At 37.1% G+C, this 26,085-nt stretch overlaps 3 protein-coding genes across 8 annotated transcripts in view; 1 reads left to right on the top strand and 2 right to left on the bottom strand.

The window, feature by feature from the left end:
* Window positions 1-13,981, bottom strand: part of LOC124166679 — a 32,714-nt gene extending 18,733 nt beyond the window's left edge. Inside the window, exons 1-5 of the mRNA XM_046544328.1 lie at window positions 13,735-13,981; window positions 13,457-13,621; window positions 13,110-13,367; window positions 8,460-8,610; window positions 4,853-5,077 (exon numbers count right to left, since the gene is read on the bottom strand). Of these exons, the coding sequence (XP_046400284.1) occupies window positions 4,853-5,077; window positions 8,460-8,610; window positions 13,110-13,367; window positions 13,457-13,621; window positions 13,735-13,866 (931 nt within the window). The 5' untranslated portion in view covers window positions 13,867-13,981. The remainder of the gene's footprint in view (window positions 1-4,852; window positions 5,078-8,459; window positions 8,611-13,109; window positions 13,368-13,456; window positions 13,622-13,734) is intronic.
* A 46-nt stretch (window positions 13,982-14,027) lies between these two features.
* LOC124166704 lies at window positions 14,028-23,994 on the top strand. 6 transcript variants are annotated; one of them, XM_046544376.1, is made up of 4 exons: window positions 14,028-14,212; window positions 19,517-19,835; window positions 22,653-22,862; window positions 23,415-23,994. In XM_046544376.1, the coding sequence occupies exons 2-4, from the start codon at window positions 19,548-19,550 to the stop codon at window positions 23,505-23,507; spliced, it is 591 nt and encodes a 196-aa protein (XP_046400332.1). In that variant the 5' UTR covers window positions 14,028-14,212; window positions 19,517-19,547; the 3' UTR covers window positions 23,508-23,994. The 6 variants fall into 6 exon arrangements, with proteins under 6 accessions (XP_046400332.1, XP_046400323.1, XP_046400357.1 ...); XM_046544367.1 differs by lacking the exon at window positions 14,028-14,212 and adding an exon at window positions 17,542-17,610; XM_046544401.1 differs by lacking the exon at window positions 14,028-14,212 and adding an exon at window positions 19,232-19,314.
* Window positions 15,545-18,969, bottom strand: LOC124166689 (uronyl 2-sulfotransferase-like). Its single transcript, XM_046544337.1, has 4 exons — window positions 18,436-18,969; window positions 18,038-18,357; window positions 16,793-16,959; window positions 15,545-15,976 (listed from the first exon to the last, which is right to left on the bottom strand). The coding sequence occupies exons 1-4, from the start codon at window positions 18,967-18,969 to the stop codon at window positions 15,831-15,833; spliced, it is 1,167 nt and encodes a 388-aa protein (XP_046400293.1). The 3' UTR covers window positions 15,545-15,830.
* Window positions 23,995-26,085: the final 2,091 nt, after the last annotated feature.

The following is a 26,085-nucleotide window of genomic DNA, read 5'->3' as shown; positions in this document are numbered from 1 at the left end:
CCTCCCCGCTGGGACTCCGCATTATCTCGGACTCCTAGAGTAGTTGAGCTCCCTCATTTCCGGATTTACGACCATACCTGCGGCATTGGTTCGCGGTCAACTTAAGTATTGCTTATAAGTATTTACCTCATGGATAACTGTTGCTTGCACGTAAATTGCAGACTTTCAATCGAATTCCTCCTTTTTTCCTGAGCATCATCAAATTTTAAACGAAGTTCTAAGGTCAATATTAACGCATTTAATGTTGCAACAATTTCCATGTTGATGTTTATACAGAACTCGAGATATACCGTATATCTCCGAATATAGTCCCCCCTTTTTTTCCAAAAATGGCCGCGGAAAAGTAAGGGGGGGGGGACTATAATCGAGTGTAATCCAATTTAGCATACTAAAGGTGACCATAAAGTAATAAATAACGGCATAATGGCTAATGTTCTCGTAGTCTTTCTATTTGAGTATATTTATGAGGATTATAATCGGAGATATTAGTAAATACTGCCACGTTTTACCGGAAATTGAGACAATTTTTACCACAAATATTGTACAGATACGATTATTCCGATTCAAATAGCATATCGAATATGCGTTTTCACGGAATCCATCGGGTAGCCGCTAATTTTTCTTGGAAAAGTATTGTTAGAATAATTCAATCGACACTGATCACTTAATGACGCAAAACAGTAAATAATTAAAATGAAAACTAAACACACACTATCATTACATTAATCGAACACTAGAATTGAATCAATAGTATATGTACCCGTCGCTCATTTAATAACTACACGATTTAAATAATTGCGAAAAATAAACAGATAAAGTGAACCTTTCGTGACGATTTAGCATTTCATTGCGTCCGTAGCTACTATACGTCCGTGCGGTTCGTGTTTACAACCACTGCCTTTACCGCCTTCACAGAACAAGAATGCGCAATAGGTGATGCATTTGTTTCTGAAAAGGCGCAATAATCGACGACTTTAAACCAGAAGCGCCGGCATTACTGCATTTGATCGAAATACAGCGACTCAGCATCGAAAGTGTAATCAATTTATTGAGGAATATCTTCAATTCGTCAGGGTAAATAGGATCGATAAATTACGTCGCATAACGTTTCGCAATTATTTCCGCGATATTTTCTTTATTAAAAATAATTTTACGTTCAACAGTGAGGTGATGGATCAAGTAGAAAGATGAGGATCAATCCTGCCGCAGATTAGAGGCCTTCAAAGACGGAGTTTCGATGCCAATTTAAAAATAGCCGTTGCAGAATACGCCGTAAATCATAGTATTTACAGCGCTAGCAAAGCGCTATTACATCGCGGAAGTCATTTCGGGGGTCTCGATGCGGCAGATTCAAAGAATTAGAGGACAATATCGTCGAATTTGTGCGCAAATGCAGAGCAGAAGCTCTTTGTGTAACTTATGCAATGATTCGCGACGAGGCATTGAAAATTGATATAATTTTTTTTCAGTTTTAATGTTTGTTGGAAAAAGTTTATTTCTTAATTTTATTACTTTGATATTTGTAAGTCCTGTAGTTTAATTGTTTTGCTTAGCAGGCATTTGATAGCAATATTTTTATAATATTTATAATTTATTTAACACAATTTTATTTAGATTTCCTAAATTCTTCAGGTCACTTGGATTTGTGATGACTTGATGGGTGTGTTACACTGGATCTAAGGAAGTTTCAGGGCCAAATGCAATACTGTTTATGGGCTTTAAGTTAAAGCTTATATACTGACATTGTCTGTAGTCATTTGGAAATCAAAAATATTAATAATTTGTGAAGGTTTAAAAAATACAATAGCCTTGGATACTTAAAAAAATTTCTCATTTCTTCATTACATCTGGTTAAGGAACTATAAATTACTGATACATGCAATGGATCACAACATGTTTTAGGTATAGTTATTTTGTTGTGATGGAAAATATGTGAACAGATTTGTTCTTAATCTTCACAGAAAATAATAGTTTTTATCGAATCTAGAATCTTAACTTGCTAACCACAGAAAAATTGCCTTCCTTTACATTTTAAAATTTTTCCCAAAACTGAGGTCTCAAAATTGGGGGGGGGGGGACTATATTTGGGGGGGGGGGACTATATTCGGAGATATACGGTAAGTTAATATTTATCATAGAATTTCGTTTAAAAATTGTAAATGCAGCTCAAAAGACAAAGAATTCAATTCTTAGTTTATATTTCCTAAGAAAAGAACATATATTTATTTCGAAAACTGACTGGATAAACAATTGCATGACTGCAAGAGCGGTCTCTTACCGCTATGAGGGGTAATAAAAGACAAGGGATCACGGTACCTGCTCCCGGATTCAGAGGGTAAAGACTACACTCCTCAGTGTTGGGTCCCGAAACAAAGACTTCATACACCTGCGACCGTCATAAAAGGGGGAGAGCTAGAAAACGTATAAATACGGCTTTTGTTCTCTTGATCAGGAAAATCTCAGACGGAAATATACGGCTTTCGTCTCCCGGGTCAAGAAAAGTCCACACATATCTTTACGTCTTTAGTAGGGAAAAGGTTAATGTGGATGCAGGTATGTTTAATCTTCGCAGTAATTCCAGTCGCTTTACGAGTGGATTTCGGTTCACTCCCTCGAGAATTTCAATCTTTTCTAAAGCTGTAACCTGCATCACTATTTGTTTTCTCTCCATTTCAATTGTAATTAAACTGCCCTCGCTATGATAATTCATGCAATAGCAACAACTGCCCACTCCCGAAATTTGTGCAGTGTGTGGTACTCCAAAGGCAACAGAAGGTGAGGAGCTCGGGGTGGAGAAAATTGGGGCTTCTAATTGGCTGCAGTTTTGCTTAGTCAGACATTCCCGAAAAATGGCCGCATTTTATTATTCATCATGTCACAAGAATTGAGAAATGCATTTGCATAAATCACGATCGTAGAAAGAGAGATGTGGAATGATGTAAGAATGTCAGTGGCTGATAATAGTTAATTAAATCATAAATTCGAAGGTTTACAACCCTTAAGAAAAGGTACTGGAGAACGAATTGCGGGTTGCATCACGGCAAACAATTAAGCGTGCTAACCAGGAAAGGGCAACTTTTTCAAATGTACTAACCAAATACTTTTACCTGTATTTTGTTGCACCAGGACCGAGAGAAATCGCCCTACTAAGGAGGAAAACATACTAAGGAGAAACGTATGTACTAACCAAGTTCCACTGTAATTGAAAATACTTGAAATATACATTCTACAATTGATTTCTCATTTTTATAATTTACGACATTTTAAAGGTTATAAAAAATAAATGAAAATGTTACTACTGCAAAAATTAGGCGATAAATTAAGTGTGCTCTTGAAACTATTGTCAAACTCACTATCTACAAACTACAATGCACGTAGGGATCTGAAGAAAAACTCTGTTGAGGGTACACTTAAATGCTGGGTCTGCTAAACGATGTGATTTACTGGCGAAAATGCTGGACGGTAAAAAATTTCATTGGTGCATATCAGCTACTTAATTGTCTACTACACTTTTAACATTGTCGTGCATGGAGTGATGTTCAGAATTGCTACAAATTGACTTCCTGGGCTCTCGACAAGTCTGATTTCGTGGCATGAATACGCAGGCCAGACATATGACTGTCACCAAGCACATTTTATAGTGAACCACGGTCGTTCACGCAAGCATTGAAAAAATTACCAAGGTGGTAGTATGTAGTATGTGATACACAGGGAAATATGGGAATAAAATAATTACAAAACTGGATTTGTTTTAATTTGGATCATGGTAAACTCATGAAATATATTTCATTTTAGAAGAAGAAGTAGCAATGCGGTCGAGTATTTCTGGTTCCATGGATAGGAGCGAAGGTAGTTGAAATATTTCCACCAGCAAGGGATTATAAGCTGCACTAGTCACCTCTTTTATTTATTGAACATAGTATTTGAGCACTTCTAAGAAAATAGAGCCATAAAAAACAGAAAGTGAGAGCTATCGTGCTATTTGTACCATGACTCAAGGCAAAACAATGTGTTCTCTCTTAATTTTACAGTCATGTAAAATGATTGGGACATTTGGATACCTTTTTCTTATTTACTGTTTAGTATGCTCTCATAAGGAGCAAAATGGCCATAACTAATGGCTAATGTGATAATTATAGCATATTTAAGGTGTTTACGAAAAAATTAAGCATGAAACATTGTCGCTGAAAATGCTATTCCAAGTACGTAATTGCGGCCACATTAATGGTCTCTAGTTCTCTTGGTATGATTAATAGAGGTAGCTCGGCCATCTCAGGGGTGTCTCCTTGCTATGGTAAGAGGAGGTTTTACAAGATGAAGAGGTACGAACCATGAGAGGTTTTCCTAAAAATTTACATGTAAATCTGACAGGACTGGAGGGTTGGTATGAAGTTTGGAGGTTTACAATATAAAAGAGGTTCACTGCATAGAGGTTTTACTGTATATAGATAAATCTCTTCACCAGAAATATTGCTAATCCTGAAGGCATACGGATTAACAATCCATTCTTAAATGATAAAGAGAGAGCAATTTGAAACTGCCCAATTTTAAAAATAATTTACAGGAAAGAGACTTAATTTAATATGATATTTTTTTAAATCTAATTTACTAATTATGCACAATATTCACCAAATTACAACAGCCAATCATAAAACCCATTACACAGGCCCAGCCATTCAAGATAACAGCATTTTTACCACAAATATATCACAGTAAAATCTTTTGTCTACCACACTAAAATGAAAAAATGATAAATAGCACCAAAATGCCATGTAGAAAGGTTTTTAAGAAAAAAGAAAGATTCACCAACACATCCACATAGACTTTAGCTGCACCGAGTGGTGGAACATACCTTCTGAACTTGGCTCAGCACCATATAAAGCTATGTGGTCAGATCCAAGGGCAGCCATGGCAATGACATTTTCAACATTAAGTAGGCCCTTCACTGAGTCAATTAATCTTCCAGGACTGTCGATCTCCTCCTCTGTCGGCAAAAGCATCTTGCTTTTTATGTTTCCTCCACTCTTTAAATTCTTATGACCAATAAGGGAAAGGATATAAATTTTTCCACTGGACCCTGAAATGGAAAAACTTATTTAATAATTTTAACACAAGTAAGATGATGTTCAAAAATTAATTTTTACTATATAACAAATACATGTTTAAATAAATAGCAGGAGAAAATACATCCAGTGATTATCTACGAGCCATGCTGAGTTTATGAAGAAATAATTTTATGCCACACCTACATCATTTTAGCAAATAAACAAACTTAAATACCCGAGTGCAGTGAAACTTTTGGAATTCTGAAGTTTAGGTATCTAATTCATGAGGTTTCTAGATTGATATCAAGCCCTACCAAATGCATATTTTACACAGATTTTCAACCGATGGGTTTCGAAAAGTGTGCTACCTGAATCGCATGGACATTAATGCTGCTGTGTACAGTCAATGTCAAGGGACCTTTCCCTCCAAAAGGACTACAGCAAAAAAAAAAACAAAAAAACAGGTCATTGTGTGCCAGATGCTGCTCTGACCCCATATGGAGGAGCCTGCAGTCGGAAGCCAGCGTTAGATGACACCATTCACAGGGATATTAGATGACTTTGCACCTAAAAACAACTCTTTCAAAATTTTTACCCGTAATTCTTCACATATTTTCTCTTTTTCGACAAATTTCCGCACTGGTTTGCATGTTTTACAAACGCATCACAATTTTTCACAATGGTATTCAATGTTGAGACTGGCAATCTGAGTTACTTCGCCAGATCGATGTGGGCTCTGGTATGGGAATCAAATTGCTCTGAATTTTTAGTATGTCCTCAATAGGGTGGTTTCCTATTATTTTTTTATTGCCTAAATCGAAAGATTATTACTCCTGGAGTACGTATTTTGCGCTTTTAGATTTTTAAATGACGATATCTATTTTTTGCGATTAAATGAAAAGTGAAAATTTTCAAGCGCGCAAAAACGCGACGCGTAAGTAGGAAAGTCCGTGCGACGCATTTCTGGTTCCCCCTCTCTCCTTGTGAAGTGACCTTGATCGAGGCTCTGAGCGCTGATAGGACGCAGGATGCTAGCGGATAGCTGAGTACCTTGCTGAATGGTAGCGCTTGGCTTAAAAAAGGTTTATTAATACCTTATCAAACGAAGAAAACTTTCCGACCTTAGCCAGTTTTAATAGGTGATTATTAAGACATGTTTCCCTGAGCTCTGTGCCTCATGCATGCATTGGTAACCTCAGACGATGTATAACTCCTATCCTCTCGTGTAGAAACTAGGTCCCTGTGACGTCACGCGGAGTGGAATCGCATGGGCGCCAATCTGGCCTTTTTCAAATGAGGATAAAATTTGACCCTTGCCATTCGTCTAAACCGGTATTTCTAAAACCAAATAATTTGTGTATTATGAATACACTAATGGTGGGTAACGAATCGCAATCAATGCCTATCGTTTTCTTTGATGAAGGAAACTAACCTATTAAAAATGTCAGTTTTTCACTGTGCCTTTCGTTTTCAAGCAGGGTAAATTCTAATTTTTGCACTAATTGAAGGTAACAGGGAGACACATGAATATCTGAATTACCTTGCTGATCAACTAGAGCAAATTGTCATGCAACTTTATAATATTTAAAACTAGCAAATATACTGACCTATCATTTGCAATATACTGTGACCAGAATGGGATATTGCAAGTTTTAATAAGTTTTATATGTATTTAATTAGCTAAAATTTAAACATCCCAGTGATGGCTGTTGAATCAAGTCAGTGCAAATGATCCCAGTCATCAGTCACGTTTTATAGTTCCGGCATTTATCACATTTTCTCTCCTTTCATTCTTTATCATATCAAATTATGGATTTAATCAATGTTTCCAGCATGCCAACTGGAGTTTATACATTATAATTACTGGGTAGCTGAATAATCCAAATTCCTACATTCATTTCATATCACTCTGAATTTCATATGAATCTTTTCCTTGCTGACAGATAACGAGACGATGTAAATTTCAAATTTCCAATTTCCAAAACTATTGGCACTGGGTCCCAACAGGTTCAAATTCTTCCCAAAAATAGTTCTCATTACAGCTATCTCTACCTTGCATTTTAAGTACAAAAGTGCTTGAACAAAGATGGTTTTTAATGGCTGATACACACGAGTAAATGTTTTACAAAATATTTTTTTTAGTCACAACATCCTGATGCAGATAACGGGAACACGAAAAAAAAACACAAGGTAAATACAGGGTACTACATACAGCAGACTCATGATTCTCCGGCTGCAGCATATCCGTGCAGCGGATTATCTCCATACGATTTTCACTCTCGATCTTTATAAAAAAATAAAATCGGATGCAAAATCTCCAGAATTACTGAATTTTAATGCTAGGATACACCAGGCTTATTATTCCCATTAAAATCTCCTTCATAAAATGGAAGCAATCACGAGCTAGCTGCATTCACAGGAGCTCTGTGTTCCTGTTTTCCATGCCTCACAGTATGCTACCGAGCTCCGTGATCAAGGATACACGTCCCGCAGCCGTTTCCACCTGGGCAACTTGTGTGAGATGCGACTGTATGGTGTGGTGCCTGACAATGTAGTTTCCAACGTAGCACAGTGATTTGAAGCATTTGCGCAAACCAATTTTCTGCATCTGTGATCAGGCAGCCACAGATGCGTGGTTTTCGAAACCAGGTCTTATATAGAGCAGTAGGAATACAAGTACAATCATGTTATCGCCACTAAAAAGATTGCAGTCTGGCAAAGAAAGCACTCACAGAGTCCGAGAAAACCTCTCAAATAACAGAATAAGTGCATAAAAATATTGTTTTACGTAAATTAAGAAAATTTTAAGACATTAAAGTGAAAGTTTGTGTTATCCATGTTTTCTGATTATTCCTGCCATCTCTCCCCACCATTGGCCCGGATAATCGGGAGTATGCTGTACGTTGGAGGGATAGGAAATTTGATAGGCCCCAAAAAAACTTTCAATTCGCAGGAAAACGTTAATTATGATAACCCAAATATTGGGTTTTACTGTAACTCCCTATGTTTCACCAAGGAATAAGAAATGTAAATGCTTGCCTGCCACCTTACATTCTTTTGTAAATTTGTGCAATCATAATTAGTCAATATTTTTTCATTAATGTCCATTTATCTTCAACTTATTTCATGAGGTTCATTTCGTTTAGTAAATTCTGCCAGTTCTTGAAATAATAAGGCGTACTTAAATGAAAGTGAGGGTATGTTTAATCTGTATTCAAGAGTTGAGCAAGGACATCCTTAAGTACTATGTATCTCCCGCCTAAAAAGCCAGGGAATATGAAAGGTCAACCACAGTTGGGAATCAAGTCCTTAACATGTGGAAGACCTAGTCAGGAATTTGCATTTATAACTTCATCAAACATGTGGCTTACCTTTATAGCAATAAATATACAAAAAATAATGTAATATACTTACAAAGAGTAACAAGACAACTCTGATCACATTGCTGAACTACAGTGTGGCCAAGTAAATAAGAATCAGGAAGCTTAAGAGTGAACTGCTTTATTATTTGATATTCTTCTTCCTCATCAGAAGAGAGTCTTAACAAATAAAATCTTATTTGTTTCTGAAAAGAGTAAAGGACAAAAACTTAGCACAGAAGTTAAGTTTACTTGCAAGTATTATGAAATACATTAAAACAGATACCATCCCTTCACACAAAATACTTTCATTTGTTGAATTTCATTTTACAGCCTTTGTAGCAATTAACATATTCCCTTAAAATTTTAAAAAGGAATCCCTTTGTTTTCCATAGGAATTGCTTTGCTTTTCAGGGTGCTGTCTATTGCAAAAATAAGCAATTTTTTTTGGTAAATATAGCCCATAGCTTAGGGATTATTGACGGCAGGAATATTTGTTGAGTCATTTTAATGTCGTGTGATACATCTTTAGATGACACCAACATATGCAAGTAACACCAGTTATATGAGGTTCAATAAACTTTCTATATTCTTTAATAAACATCAACATAAGATGCAAAAAAAGCACATCAATAATCAGACTATCCCTATCTTTACAAATAATAGATGCACACGCTTTACCACTTCCTCCAAAATAAGTTTACCTTAAATGTTCTTGACAACATAAATTTAATATGATTAAATACCCCAGATGGAAACTGCAGAGGCCTAAAACTGAAGTTTATTATACAAACAGTTCTACTAATTATTATCCAAATATGAGCTCCAAGTATTTAAAGAAGAATGTCAAGTTAGCAATTACCCTGACCAAATATTCTTGGTATGGACAGTTATTTTAATAGGAGCTTCAATCAAAGAGATAAAGATTTCTGGGAAAATAAGAACAATTTTTTTTAAATGCACAATTTGCATAACTTATGATGTTTTCTTAGCGTCATGGGAATTCAACCATTACACATCACAAAAGAATACTTTCTGGAAGAATTTCCAAAATCCCCATGTTTTCCCACAGTAAATGCAGAAGACAGAAATTCCCAGAGTACTCCAGGTTGGATAATACAGTGGACTATCATAAATACGAACTACGTTATTGCGAAGTTCTCGTTAATACAAAGCAAATCATTGGTCCCGACGAAAAGGCCAATCCAGTCTATAGTAAAAGAAACAATGTTGTGAAATTTTTGTTACTACGAAATTTTGAACCTCAGTCTTGGGCCCCGCGGTTATAAAATTAACTTCATTACAAAATTCCACTAATTTTGCACCTATGGAGATGGCTGGTGCATTTTTAATTTAAAATTTCAATCAATTAAAATAAAATTAAAACTAATTCAAATACATGTTATTATCTTTTTTTCCATGATAAGAAAATGGCACACTAAATAAAAAGTAGGCATATAAAAATTAATATATTGACAAAATTGCAAATGGCAACAGGGAAGGGAAGATCATATCTTTGGCAGATTTAAAGCTCTCTGACTTTCCACAATGTGCCGTGAATTCTGGAATGTCCACAGTTCAGCATTTAGTGTATGCTGAAAAAATCACTGACAGTAGAGGCTGACAACCAAGATAATTCTATCTGAGAAGATGGCAGCACATCAAAATGAAATTGTCCCAAAATCTGGAGCACTTTTACTCTAACAAGGGGAGACCACGAAATTTGCTCCACCTATTTCAACGCCGTATTTTTTATGGCCTTCGGAATGGTGAACACATCCCTGAACTAGTAGTGGTTCCCTTGAATGGGCCTTAGTTTGGCTGTAATTAATTAATTTTCATGCGGTACTTTTCACAAGCCGATTATAGTTTCATGATATCGCACCTCACAGCTGACGGGTCAGGTGGGGTAGTGGTAACGATTAGGACTACCACGTGGGGGACCAGGGTTCGGGGCTTTGCGGTGGCTGTATATTTTGTTGTCTTCATTGTGATCATACGGCGTCAACTTTTTCATTAATTTTAATTTCGACAAGCATAGACATGAGACTATTTTTTTATCATCATAATGGCATTTAGGTATTTAAGTAGTGTCATTTCAAACACGGAGATTCGACGACTACATAAGCAGAGGGTTGGTGTGCGCCAAAATGTTAAATTTCATGCTTATACTGATCAACTTCCACATTAAAAATGAAAACCACCCTTGCAAGAGCATATGCCAAAAATGGCTCGCGGCAATCAACAACATGCGTACAGACCTAATTAACAAGAACACAAAACGATTATAAAATGCTGTAAGAGACAGAAACAGCAGACTCAACTTCCGGTCCCACCCTTTTCACGCCCCCAACCCATCACCTACACACTCCATATTTTTCCCGAGTCATGCGTTTCTGTCACTGCGAAGAGTCGAGTCTCTTTATGCTCGTCTTCCATCCTCCCGTGGGAAACTGCAGAGCTTGGCGAAAGAATAAGACGATGGCTGAGGATAGAGAATGAGGAGGAGTGGAGGTCAGCGGAGAGGGGCCGTTGAGAGGCGGTAGTCGGAGTCGGACGCGTGGCGGCAAAGAATGTAAACGAGTAGAATAATAAAATCATCTCTCCGTAGTCTATGAGTTTCCTTTCAAAAATCCCTGCCAATTGATCGGCGACACCCCTTAGAGCATCGGGGGTCTTACAATGCTATATTTCTCGAACACTTGTAATTCACTTTACTCCAAAGGGAGTTTGCTTACACATTACCTATGCGCTAAAATAACCATTCCAAAATATAATTTCCATTAATAAATAGGATGAAATAAAAGTTAATGACCCTGGACCGGGCGTGCTAGCGTGTAAAATACGTCAATCTTCGACAACCAAGGAGTTCAACATTGTACGTACATTCTGGGCTAGAATGGTCTAGTGTATTCCCACAATGTAATTTGACTGTCTATATTGCGAGTTTTCAAAGCTCGAGGTATTGTAGCTAATTTTTCTAATGTGTTTGAAATGACACTGCTTAAATACCTCAATGCCATAATGATGATAAAAAAAGAAATAGCCTCATGTCTATGCTTGTCGCCATTAAAATTAATGAAAAAGTTGACGCCGTATGATCACAATGAAGACAACAAAATATAAAGCTAATTTGCTAATAATCAGCAAGAGGAACCCGTTACACGCGGCGCATAAATTACGCAGCACAACCGGCTGTGTGCCACCTGTGTACCTTTATATCTGTATCACCTATAAATGTACAAGATTTTACTAATTTCTACAAATAAAGATTAATTTTTACAAAAATCGAGAGTTATCATATATGCACATAACATGGGCAAAGTACGCCATTCGCCCGGTTGTGTAGAAATAACAGTCACGCCTGGTAGAGGGTTAAAAGCAACAATTACACCAAATGTGTCTTGTGCTCGCGGCTTCCCAAAATATTCCGTAGCCCTTCCAATATAATAACAGGAGGCCAACCAACAAATGTCATTACTTCGAAATAAAAAGCCACTGTTTTAGCCCCCCATTAATCTTTCGGTATGTTTTTGAGGAGAGTAGAAAGTGGAGCCTTCACCAGCGGAGCCAGGGTCATCAACTTTTATTTCATCCTATTTTTAATGGAAATTATATTTCGGAAAGGTTATTTTAGCACATAGGTAATGTGTAAGTAAACTCCCTTTGGAGTACAGTGAATTACGATCTATATCTATAGATAAGTAGAAGACCAGATATGTACTTCAAAATGCTGCTTTAGGGATAAGTGATATTTGTGAAAGGAAGGAAATGATTTCTAATAACCCAATCCAGCAATGCCCGACCCACCAACACTTCAAATATTTGATTACAAAACAATACCTACGATTGTAGCTAAAAGCTGTAGACATTTTTTTATATAGCTGCATGAAAAGGAATGTAAATAGGTGAATTTTAGATGCTTTATGAACAGTAACATCTTCCATTAAATTTTTAATTAAATCATGACATTGTATTTTTGAGAAATGGTGATCATCTGACTGTAAAAGTCATCTAATAGTTCAACATGAATGGGTAATATATGTATAAATGCAAATTCATTGGTATCATGCCCAATGCAATCCCATTGGGACAACACACATGATGTCTGGCAAAGCAAACAGCTGGATGGGTCTATTCCAAGTCTGAAAAGTGTACACACAGGATGTGACAAGCCCAATTAAGAACAAATAAAAATGACACTAAACCACTCACACCAATTATTAGAATTAAAAATGTGAATATGAAGCAAATAATGATTCATTAATGCAAGATGCGTTAGCATTAGATGGAACTTCCGAAGGCATCAGTAATAATAAACCTCAAAGTAAAGATAACTTTCCTTTCAAGACCCTACTTCACAATTTAAAGAGGTATGAATACCATACTGTCAAGGGTTACTCCATCATCAAAGCAGAATCAACAAGATAAGGATTGCCAATTACTAGATAGATTATTCCGGCCAAAGTCATGTTAAGTTTCCTCAAAATACTTCACCTATGTTATGATGTAGCGATGAAGTTTTAAATTTACCCAAGTGAGGTTAGCGGCGTAATGATAACATCATGACTAAAATATTTTCCAGGTATACTAGAGAAGCCAACATCATACACGAGAACATAAGTTATGATGCCCCAAATGAACTACTGCAATATTTTAAAAGCGTTTAACGCACTAGACAGTGGTAAAAATCCCATTCGCTTACCATAAAATTGGAGCTACGGGCCGAAAGGAGGATGTATGCTTCAGTCTGACAGCTGATCGTATGCCACTCTTCGAGGGTCTCGTCGGATTTCAAAACAATATTCATCCCACTCCTTTCCTGCTGCTTCCATATTTCCAACAGTTTCTCTTTCCCTCCAAGGAATCGCGATAACCAGCACACCCGACCTGATTGTAGTAAGACGATGGGTTCCTTCTTGCGATCTCCACAACGCAAAATACATTGGATTTCTTCAGGAAACTAAAAGAATAGAAAGTAAGTTAAAAATGAGGCTGTCATTCGGAGCCGTTCGGCGTATTTAATTGTCATGGGTGTTGCGTAGTTCTCACTTTATGTTTTTTGACCGAGTCCAAATTCTCATCCTCTTCCTTCCAAGTACGAATTTGGTTACGATTAAAGACGGCAACATACTGACTTCCAATAGGGTCATATATTACAGGAGAGGTCAGTTTTTCTCGAGTACTCCAGCTACCAACTTGCTTGCGGTCGACGATCTAAAACACATAATAAGGTCACATTAATTCCGTCCAGGTAAACCATGCATTTCTAATTGAAAAAATTTATTTCAGGTTTCTCCCCAGTGCCCTCAACTTCCAACTTTGCTTACCTTATATCTAATAACAATGTTTCGTCCCAAAGTCACTATCACGCAGTCATCCTGAGAATCATTTGCCACGCCAAGAAAACTGACTTGATCGATCAGGGGACAGAGCATATGAAAAACTGACAACCTCGCCATCACCGCTGATGAAGGTATTGATTTACTTTTAATCAATGACGGTGTGCCACCAGCAATTAGTAAAGAAATATTTCATGATCACAATTGACCACGATGCCATGCTTTTTCCGAGCCGAATTCTAACGAGAACAGTTACAGCGGCATCTGGGACATCAAATCTCGGAAACAATTGAGAGCCGCGAGGCACCTACGTCAATTTTGGTCAGTTTATTTATTTTTTAGTAAATTAAGAAAACTTCGTGACTTAGGGAATGTTTGGAATCATCTTGGAAGTTCATCAATGGATTTTTGATATCGTTTACATCTTGGAGTGAAAAGTTAGCTGCATGTCCCTGTCTTCTTCCTGGTTTGTAAAATTCCCGTTCAACTAAAATCTAAGTGACCACGGAGTGTTCATAATTTTATTCAATGGTTTGTTTACCCGTAACTGAAATGCCGGTTTGTCTCGGAAGCTGAAATAGGTTTTGTTTATTTTATAATCATTATAATAGCTAGCTTCCAAGGTATCATTCTGGAAAAAACTTCATATTATTAATCGTACGACAATGAATTGTTAACAGTTTTTACCTAGATAATAGTGATTTTTTCGTGTATTAGGGTGACGTATCATTCTAATCGATTTATGGGCCCATATTACCCGTTTTATGTACCTTAGGCTATAACCTTTTCAAGGCTATTCCACCCTCTTGGCTAACGTAGCCATGGATGTATGAAGAGCCAATCTATAGAAAGCCTTGAATCGCGAAAATTTAGTAAAACACAAGAGAAGGAAGTGGTGGGGCATGGTTGCATGGGAAGCTATTAAAAAATAAACCGTGGGCGATGGCACAAAACATATAAGAGAGGAGAAGTTTGGTGGAATAAGCAGTCAGATAGTGGAAAAGGTGCTAAAGAAGGCTTAAGTATGGGACTGCATGGTAGGCTTAAGTTGCTATTGGATGATAGAACAGGACAAGAATTGTGGGTAAGAATATTAATTAGACAGGAAGTGGTAAAAAAAAAATGAATGGAAGAGTTACGTATGTGAAGAATATGTATGACAGCAGGTATAAAAAAATTGAGCATTGAGGAGAGAAGATTAGGATAACGCATGGGTTTGTGAACTCATTTGTGGGATATCTGGACAGGTTCGGCCTGTTGATGTCTTAAAAACTGTTCTAATCCCTCTTCGGAAGGTGAAGAAAGCCGCAGAATGTGGAACTAAGACTTGTTGAATAATTAGCATCATTTTACATTTTTTGAGAATGGTCAACTTGAGGTATGAATGCGTTTAGAAATTAATTCAGAAACTGACACCCGAAATGATGCTTCTCGTGGGTGGTGTAAATCAAGCACAAGGGGATGTATTTCTCTGATTCAAATGGCAGTATTCTGTCTTTTTTCACGCCATATTATTCATTAAGAACTTATTCTGTCATCTTGATATTATCTTAGTAATAGGGTATACTTATATCTAAATTTTACGGTATCTCAAGTATGAAAATTTAACCACTGAATAATACTGGTAATATTTCCATCTTTGAGGTATAGGTAAATATTCACGAGTGTCCACACACTGTACCTTGAGCATCAAAATTACATTGCAATGTAAGTTTTTACTGAGTAATACATCAGGAATGAAGAGCAGGTGGGAGTAATGAATTCTGTAATGTATCCACAGCAAAATGATAAAAAATAATTTAGATTACTGTAGTAAAAATGTTTATTATGGATTAAATGATCTTCAGTTTATGAAAGCAATCAGGTATTTTGTATGTATTCAGCAGGAGCAATAACGATACAATTACTTTTACATCATAGCATAATTAGATGGTAATCAGTTAAAAAAATTTGGTGGAATAAATAATAATTAGTATAAAACTAATATCACAGCAGCATAGAAAAGGATTCCTTTAACTCTTATGTGGTCAAATGACCAAATTTTAATTCAAGAGAGTTGTATGCACAGAAGTTGCAGCAAAAGTTTACCAGGAATTTAATTTTTGGCGGAGAAGACGACTTTTTATAAAATTGTAGAATTCATACTCCATCTTCAATACAGATTTTAAACGCAACCTTATGTCTTCACTTATTTCTCGAGGTCTCTTTCTGTTCTTGTTATGATGTGGCTCTGAAAAGGAAAGAAAAAAAAGAAAGTCTGTCTCATCAATTTATTATTGAATTCCTAAATGTGCTGCCTACCATCTATAATTCTCCCCTAAATCATTAAACATGTGGGCAGAATGTAATATTAATTACATGGTCAAAATTGTAACTGTGGCATTCAAAATATATGAATGGCTAGGGCTCCTTAATTTTTGCACATGAGACTTTTTTGGGATCTCATTACTACTGTCAGTTTTCTGATGCATGGGGGAATCAGGTTGGTGTGGTGGCTAGAGTGCTGGCTTCTCCCCCAGTTAGCGTATGCTCAAATACCAGTGGTGGCAGAGATTTTTCAGTGGCTGCCTGATCCCTGCTTGATTGCCTTTTGGAGAGCACTTAAGTGCCTCACTCCGTCTGATGGGACGTTTAGCCATGGTCCCCTTGGCAAATTTCGTTAAGAGCATGCTAGTACCAATGCCGGGTTTATCTCCACCCTTCCCTCCCTATCTTTCCTCATGGTGCAAATGACGTTAGCTAACTGTTGCCTCCTCCAAATATCATACTATGCCATTATTTGATGTAGTAATATGGTCCGAAGATCATCCAAAAGTATGAAAAAATCGTAAACAGCACCACAAGCATTATGAATTGTGTAAAAGATTCAAAAACATGTGCAGCCAAGAAAACATATTTAATTGCAAAAACCAAGGAGCCCTATTAATGTCTCAATAGAGGTAATTGAGATGGTGAATCTATAGCAGTGAAGGGATGTAGAACTTATTCAAAATATCCTTCACGATGAAATACTCCGAAGTCTGATGATTCATTTGTAATTACTCACCCAGCAGTTCTGTGAAGTACATCTCTTGAACACCAGAGAAAAATCTGGGCAGTTTCCTCTCCAAAACTGAAAGTGTTGCATTTATCTCTTCTAAAACACCAACAACAGGATAAAATCTATCTACATTTGATTTTGCTTCTTCTAATGCCCATTGGTCATTGAGGGCCCTGTCAATAGAAGACATTCTTTTGCATGAAATGTATTAAATGAACATATAATTATGCACGGTAATATTTTTTTCCCTTTCCCTTTTAACTGTTAGCACAAAAAGGGTGTCACTTAAGAGTAAAACATCCTTGGGCATTTAGTCTGCTTTGCATGATTGATGACCCTCATTCCATTTTAAAATATCTAGTTTGAATCAAAAATTACGGTAACTTTGATCCTCCAAATACTTCAAGTGTTGAGTTACCCATTTAAGCATACCATTAAAATTTACAATTATATGGCTTTCAATTAGCAATAACTGTATAAAATATATGTTTTTTGTGACTGTTTTCTTCAGTGGTTTTCTATTATATCTCTCTGGAAAGAGCCAAAGGTCATCTCTGTCACTAATCCTCATAGGGTGGAACTTCATTTGATCCTTAGTAATAAATCACAATGGGCTTACGAAAAAAATCTCCCAATTGTACATTATGGATAAGTGAAATTCTGTATCCCAATTCCTGGAATTGACTTACACTCCGCTCCTCTCTTTCCTATCAAAACCTGGATGAGTGAAGTTAATTCTAAAATTTTCACATTCCAGATTCCCCATTTGTCATTAGATAAAAGAAAAGCTGTATGTTGATAGGTGCTACCTTCATCTTTATCGTGTATGTAATGACAGTATTTCTTGGAATTGATTATCCTGAAAGCCAAAGGCATGCTTAAGTAATTATCAGCCAACCTATACTTAGGTCATGCCTTCTTCAGCGGTACTCAGAAATTATAGTTTCCACCAATTCATATTCATTCCAAAGAGTTAAAGATCCTCCTCCATAGGTTCCACAGGGGAGTGCTCGATTCTGATCAGAAGTATTCCTATTGGTTTTCATTCCAAACCATTAATTGGCAATGTAATCGCAATTTGCTATGCTTGAGAATTTCCATTCTGAAGACAATATGAGCCCTTGTAGTTAGTCGTCAGAGAAAATTTCCATAAACAAAAAATTCTGATCATTGTCGAACACAGCTCCCCTGGGAAGGAAATTTGCTATCACAATAGAAACATTGAGTCTTAATACGAGGGTAATTACTTACATGCACCATTTCTCATGGCCACAGAAATATGGGATTGTAAGGTCATACATTCTCCCAGTCTCAAAGATACAATTATGGTCCACTTGTGATAGAACACAATCCTCGAACGTCTGATGTTTTGAATCGTAGTTCATGCCCTTATTTAATTCTCTAGCATAGTAAAATCTAGAGGCTGCTTTCTCAACTGGATCCCTAATTAGATTTATCCATACTGGTGTAGAGTGGTCAAAAGATGAGAAATTCAACCAGTACACATGACGATCAAAGCTGAGGGGCAGTCCTTCTTTTTCTTGCCTCAGAACTTCTTCAACCACTTCTTCCTAGATAAGTACTTAAGTTTTAGTTGCGATTGTAAGAAGATTTTTTTATCTTTAGGTTATGATTAAGACAAGCATTACCTGTTGTAGTCTCTTCAGTCGTCTGACATTGCCTCCTCCCAATCTCACATGCTTAAATCCATTCCGACCTTGCAGCCATTGAAGCAACAGAACTAGCATTTCGCTTCCACATTTTGGAACTCGATTAAAGAACAGAAAATCAGGGTTCACCTTACCGCTCACATACCCTAGCTCGGCAAGAGATTTAGTGACGTGGCGGCTAGGTTTTCTGGTGGAAAGTTTAGACTCTTCGAGTGTGATGGCTAACACTTTGGGATCTTCATCTTCTAGTGCTGACGGAAACACGGTGTTCGACTTTAAAATTTTTTTCAATTCTTGAAAGTAACTATTTTCCTTAAGGCCACTACGATCACTACCGAAGAAACCGGACGATCTTTGCTTACGGCCAGCTTCATGATTCATTAGCGAGCGTTCAAATTTCCCAGCGTCTAGCACGGAAACAAATGAAGGCAGAATAGTGCTAACCCAAAAAATTACCCCGCAAGAAAATGCAAAAGCTGCCAACGAAATGGCATAGAAACGTCGTAACTTCATTTTCAATCACGTACCATATCAACCGAGAAACGTTCCTTGAAGTCTACCTCGCGTCCGTGGACACGCTTGGGAATGATTGACGGTTTAAAAACTGTAGCGAATATTTTATCCTCGAGGATTCCGAAGCACTGTGAAGTTATGGTAGCCTTCATTCTTCTAGTGATCAGATTTTAATTCAAAATGAAATAACGATGAGTCCAAGACGACCGTGATGATACCCATTGACGAGGTCACGCTTAACGCCTCAGCTTCTCTTTAATAGGTCAGCTGCGGAGAGAGTGAGAATCTTAGGGATGGTTGATGCGGGCATACTTTCTCAAGCCACAAGGAAAAAATCTCCGACAGGTCACGATTATCCCCGGTGGATCTGCTTTCAGCTTGATGTGTGACGCACCTCCTTCGGTGCTGTGCGGTTAATTCCCTCCGTTAATAATGAACCCACTTAATAAAATAGGATTTGTGAAACTTGCTATAGAAATTTCTAAGTCTACTGAATGGCATGCAAAGGCGTTAATAATATTATAAAAATATTATTTCTGATTTCCAGATCGTTGCGCTGTGCGAAATTTTCGGACGAAATGGATGTGGATGATTCGAGCGAATGGAGAGCGAACGATGTTCGTGAGAAGTTGACTTTGCATGTGAAAAGAAGAATCTCCAGCGGAGGTTACGATGCCAAAGACGATAAATGCTCAGAAGCAATTAGCGGAGAGGAAGAGTCCCTGCAATTAACTGCAAAGAAGAAATCTGGGAAAGCAAAGAAAAAGAAAAGCCCGAAACAGCCGAAAAAAGCGAAAGTAAAAGTTGAGGATCCGGGAACTGAAGAATTGTCTGAAGATCGTTGCAGTTCTCTTGAACCTACCGGGGTAAGAGTTATTAAAAAGTCTATTTTTGTACATTTCAGGTTGTGTACTCAACTATTTCATATTTATTGAGTGGAAGCTATATTTTCCTGTAGCTTTTTGGAATAATGCTTCAAAATGTCATAAAATGTGGAGGATATTTCTTAGGATCATTCATGAGAATGATAAATTCGTACAGCTTATGGCCCAGCACAAAATTTGCTGTATGTAAAATGAATTAAGTTCGCGAAATTATCTGACTGGTCTGGTTTTTAGATAGTATTTTCAATTTTTGCTTTATTTTACAATGTCTTATTTAATTCACCTTATTTATTTAACTCTTAAGGCCGTTTTACATGGGGAATGGAATTGTGCAGGTTAGAGCTGCATTAATTTCTAAAATGGCATGGAATTGCGTGAATGCATGAACGAAATTAGAACGGGCTATTTTGCCGTCTCGCATCCACGCATTCTCACATGTGTTCTAGCAATTCACCGCTTTACACAACGCAATTTTGATTGCACCTTCGCATGTACGTCAGATTGCGCAATAGGGTAGTTTCCTTCATCAAACAAAACGAAAGGCATTGATTGCGATTCGTTACCCACCATTAGTGTATTCATAATACACAAATTATTTGGTTTTAGAAATACCGGTTTAGACGAATGGCAAGGGTCAATTTTATCCTCATTTGAAAAAGGCCAGATTGGCGCCCATGCGATGCCACTCCACGTGATGTCACAGGGATCTAGTTTCTATACGAGTAGATAGGAGTTTTACATCGTCTTAGGTTACCAATGCATGCATGAGGCACAGAGCTCAGGGAAACATGTCTTAATAATCACCTATTAAAACTGGCTAAGGTCGGAAAGTTTTCCTCATTTGATAAGGTATTAATAATCCTTATTTAAGCCAAGCGCTACCAGCTAGCATGGTACTCTGCTACCTGCTAGCATCCTGCGTCGTATCAGCGCTCAGAGCCTCGCCCCTAGATCACCCCACTTGCAGCAGCGGGAACCAGAACGACGTCACACGGGAGTTTTCCCGGCATTATTACTTACCCGTGGCGTTTTCGCGCTCTTGAAAATTTTCACTGTTCATTTAATCGCGAAAAATAGATATCGTCATTTAAAAATCTAAAATCGTGAAATACCTACTCCAGGAGTAGTAATCTTTCTATTTGGGCAATAAAAAAATAATAGGAACCACCCTATTCCAGAATCCCCTGCTTCAATGGGAAGTGCTCTATAGCCTAAATGATGACCCCTCCCCCTGTTCAGGCTTGCTGCGGCCTTTGCTTGCACCTCGCGACGTTTTGTATACATTGTAGTCAAATGAGGATGCCTATATAGTCTCTTGAGAAACTAATCTTTGAAAGAAACCATTGAGTGTAGTGCAACTGGGACGCTTGAAAATGCCGCGGTGTTTCCGAACTAGATTCTTCCGCATCGCAAAAAAATTTCATGCACATTTTTCATGGTGTATATTGATTGGTACTAGATCAGCATAATTCCCAAAGCAAGCTCCAGTATCTGAAGTCGGTCATTTTTAGAAATTCTGTTAGGTGTTTAGGTTAGGATTAGGTTAGTCTGGTGCTTGTTTCAATCAATGTCACAACAATTGTTAGAGTTCCCACGCTGGAAAGTATACAGTCGCAACACAGAGGAAATCGATCAATGAAATGTATATTTTCGATTTAATTTACAGTCTTTTACATCACCACTGGCTTTATCTTCTTCCGTCGAGTGACCTTCCCTCTCGACCCCTCCTTCTAAGCTTTAACCTTCGTCCCCTCAAACCCTTCCCAATCCTGCCACTCCCATTGCTCATTGCTGCAGTTTTCAAGGCTGCTGTTTCAAACGGTGCAGCGGGATATCCTCATTCGAAAATCTAAGAGCATGAAATGCGCACTCCAGGAGTAATAAGCTTTCGATTTAGGCAATAAAAAAATAATAGGAAACCACCCTATTCCATGTACTATGTAAAACGGCCTTTAGGAACATAGGTTTATGTCCATTTGTTGCTGTCTCATGTTGAAGGAAATTTTCTCTTAGAACAAGAATGAAGAATGAAAAATAACAGCTTATCATTTAAGTTACACATTTTTTGGTAGTCTCTATAACCATAAGGGTATTAATATATTGTGAAACTTGTTTAGCCTACTGCCGCACAAATTTTTCACCATGAAATTTCTGACACCAATGTACATCCCATGAAAATTTTTTATCTTTATCCTTAGGACGTTGGTGACTGCTATGCGACACTAATATAGCTTAACCACTCTAAAATCCTTACCCATTATCTGTACTCACATCCCATTCTGACAGTCTTAATCCCCCACCTAAGTCCTCCTGTATTTTGATCTCCACCCACATTCATTGATCTTCACCTTAGAAAAGAGGTGTCTCTGTCCTTCCTATATTCTTTCCTTGAGAATTTATTTCCCATAATTTCACAGAGAACTTTGTCTGATTTATAAGGCCGTGCCATCAAAACAACATTGATCCTCCCTTTTCCAGGAAGGGCTGTTGCGGGTGGGGGAATTCAGGGAATTTGGAATGGGTCATTAAAACTAGGGAAAATTCAGGAAATGTTTTCTATGACATCATTGGAAAATTTATGTCGTGAAAAGCAAATCAAAATGACCACCATGCTATTAGCATATAAGAGGTCATCGCTTTCCTTATTGCAGACTTCTAATGTGGAATGTGTATCTACAATGCGAACAATGTATGTTTACTGACAGGAGATAACATTTGCAGAAAGTTTTTTTTTATAATCATCTGTCAAAGTTATGTCTGAACTGTTTTTAATTGGAAGCACTCTTTTTTTTTAATTAGGGTACTTCTACCATTACAACAAGTGCTGAAGGAGAAGAATTCACATCCACAGGTACAGAAGATACAACCCCTCCAGGCACAGCAACCCCACTTAAAGATTCTCCTGAGCTATCTTTACAGATGAAGAACTCAAATGATTCTTCACATTCTCCTGAAGATTCATTTCTCAACAACAAGATATTGAATGAAATACTGAATGAAAGAAAAAGGGTAAGTAAATATTCTCTAAACTGTTATGCTTCATAAAGAAAAGTTTCTTCATGATATCCAGTGGTAGTGGCTGCAAAATATTTCTTACTTTCTTAATAGCAATCACCCTCGGACTGATACCTCTCTACATGTATATTTGTCTCCCCTAACATTCCCATGCACACCTTGATATTTTGCAAATTTTTCTGAGCTGTACACAAGATTAAAGTGAATTCATCATAAGTTCCTTCAGATGAATGATGTCCATATTTGTATATTTGTGAATAATGAGCATGGCTAAGTCCTGGGAGAATATCTATTTTTCAGGCAATTGTCACTTCTCATCTTGTTGAATGGTACTAGCCACTAATTATAGAAAAGTGCATAGTAAATATGTATAACATTATGAGGGATCATAGTGGGTCACTCCACTCTGAAACATATTACAGTATGAAATTCTCATGCCAATTTGAATTTATATAGTGTTTTGATGATTATATTGAAAGAATTTTTTTGTTGTAAAAATAATTCATTAGCATTTTCTATTCTCTGTTTGCTTTATTTTCTTTATAGGCCCTGTTAGAGTCAATGGAAGTCCTAGAGTTCTTGGGAAAAAAGATTAAGAAGATGAAAAGTTCTCTATCGGATGTGAATGGGAGAATTTAACAGAAAATGTTCAAAGAAATGTGTCGGATCAATCTGTTCACTTGCTCATTTGGTACGATTTGGGAACTACCACATTCTTATTCCATATTGTGAATGTTGTGTTGTGGTGAAATAATTGGTGGCTTTATGGTCTGTTATGATCTCTTGTGCCCAAGTATGAAGATTATATTTTTTGCTAATGAAAGCATTTATGTATGTCAATTAAGGTCTCAGTACTGTGTGCTGTTCATAGAGTCTTCTCTTACTTCCCAGTAAAGGAGAATGTAGTCACTTCTGTGGCATAATTGTCATTTTTTTATAATTCCTGTTCACTAAGTGAAAATTAATTGCCAAATTTTAATGGTATACCTCAACATTTATGTATAAATTTAAAATGAAATTTTTGCCATGGAAGGCAAGCCTCTTCCTTCAATAATATTACTTTCATCTGTCTTGTATTATTTGTAAATATATACTTGAAAATATTTTATAAAGTCATTACACGTACCCAATGGTGGAAATTATCTTTTTACAAGGTGAAACTACATATGTCCATACCAGTGTTCATTTAATTTTATGAATATGTGGTCTTGTGGCTGAGAGACATTTTGGATGATTCTGTGATCCCTCACCATTACCTCTCAGTTTCCATATTCCCCATTTTTAATCTTAAAATTCTATCCAACTCCCTAGCCTGCGGAAAATACCATACATAGGGTTGGCCATATCTCATTCAGTCTTTGCAGCTCACCATAGATAAAATAAAATGCTCATTCTTATGGGTGTGATATGGCATGCGGAAGCATCACAGAGATAATAAAAAAATTCAGAGGATAAATGGGGCAATATTAAGAACTTCAGAAGGCAATTCAAGAAAGGAAACCCTAATTAAGTCCTATTTGGTGATAGTTGTCCCTGCAATGATGTGTGGGTCCGAATGTTGACCAGCAAAATGATATTACGCAAATAGAGTTGCCTGAAATGAAATTTGTTCAAGCAATGAATAGATGTGTAAGGAGTGCATTAAGTGAAGAGGTTTTCAGGCGATTTCAGGTAAGTTAAGAGAATACCAACATAGGTGGAAAGAGCATGAAATGTGAATGCCAAAGGAGAGGTTTCCACAACAGGCTGTGAAACCAAGGGCAATAGGCAAAAGAAGGTTTAGAAGCCCGAGACATTCAGGTGAAGTGGGAATGGGCCACTAAGCCTAATCCTGAAAAGAAAAAGTTACCAAAATCTTATTTCTAGAAGTTATCCAACCACTCATTCTCCTATTCACTAATTCTGTTCTCTCTATGCCGTGGACCCAACACCCATCCTAATTATAATTAATTATAGAAACCCTTGTTATCATGTGTTAGGGGGGCCTGGCCAAAAGTTTTGTGTGGTAAGGGAGGGGGGGGGGGACAAAGTTTTCCGAAACTTCAAAATTTTCAATATTATACAAAAATTTCATCAGAAATTATGCTCAATTTCAATAAGGCTGGTTTTTTTTTTTAATTCCATGGGAGAAATTCCCTCTCTTAAATTGAGGGTACCACTGGTGGGTGGTCAGCCACATTGCCCTCTCCCAAGCAAAATTCCCTGGCTGTGCCAATTCTTGCGATTTTCTCCAATCAATCATTTTATTTTATTCCTTCCATAACAAGTTGCGTACCGGAATATTTAAATTCCTAGGAACGCTGAGATTGGAAAATGTGCCTGTTAGGGCGTAATGCCTCTGGTTTAAACATGGTTAAAAAGCTTATTTTAAGAATATAACTTTACCCAATCAAACGTTATGATGCATCAATTCATTATGAATAACAAACAACAACTGAAAACGTAATAACGAATACGTATTGTACCGTTTCAAATTGTTTAGGTTGACGCGCTTAAATGACGAGAATCTTCGTCATCCGTCCGGAACATTCGGGGAAAAAAATGACGAGAATTCTCCCCATCCGTACGCAACGTGTTAACTCTTCCAATGGTTTCCTCATTAGCCTTGTTAAGAACATCCTCATAGTCTGTTTGCTTCTAGTAAAATTTTTCTCCTCTGCTTACCCAAAATACCATTCTGGCACAGAATATATCCATATGCCAGCATTCATCATTTAGGTGGAGAGCTGTTTCAGCTTTTTCCCTAATAGTTCGTTTATATTTCTACTTGCAACTTATTATTCTTTGATCCGTTTTAAGCATCTCTTAAAGTTTTTTTTAAACACCATGAAAGATGTGGTGTCAGCAAACTGTCCCTTGCTAGTGCTTGTTCTTGTATTTATTTTGTTTGGTTCGTGGTGTTCTTGGCTTGATGATAAAGTCACTTGAAAATGATGCATTAACCATTTTGATGTGGTTCATTGGCTCTGGGTTTACAGTTTTATTTGTCAATCTTCACATCATAGTGATTGCAATTAATGCCTCTTCTGCTAAACTGCAGTTGTAGCCGCCCAAGCAGAAGTCAAAGTTACAGCAAAAGTTTTCTTCATAAATTTTATGGTATCAATGTTTATCATGTTGTTGCATGCATGATGTGTCAGTGAGCATTTGTACATCCTTCAGGAAGTTGATGAAAGACCACAATCACTTCATAAGTTACTTTACCAAACTCCCGTTT

Source organism: Ischnura elegans, chromosome 1 (genome assembly GCF_921293095.1).
Source record: "Ischnura elegans chromosome 1, ioIscEleg1.1, whole genome shotgun sequence".
Lineage (NCBI taxonomy): Eukaryota > Metazoa > Arthropoda > Insecta > Odonata > Coenagrionidae > Ischnura > Ischnura elegans.
The sequence above is the reverse complement of the archived record's forward strand: the minus strand, read 5'-3'. Positions and strand labels throughout refer to the sequence as shown.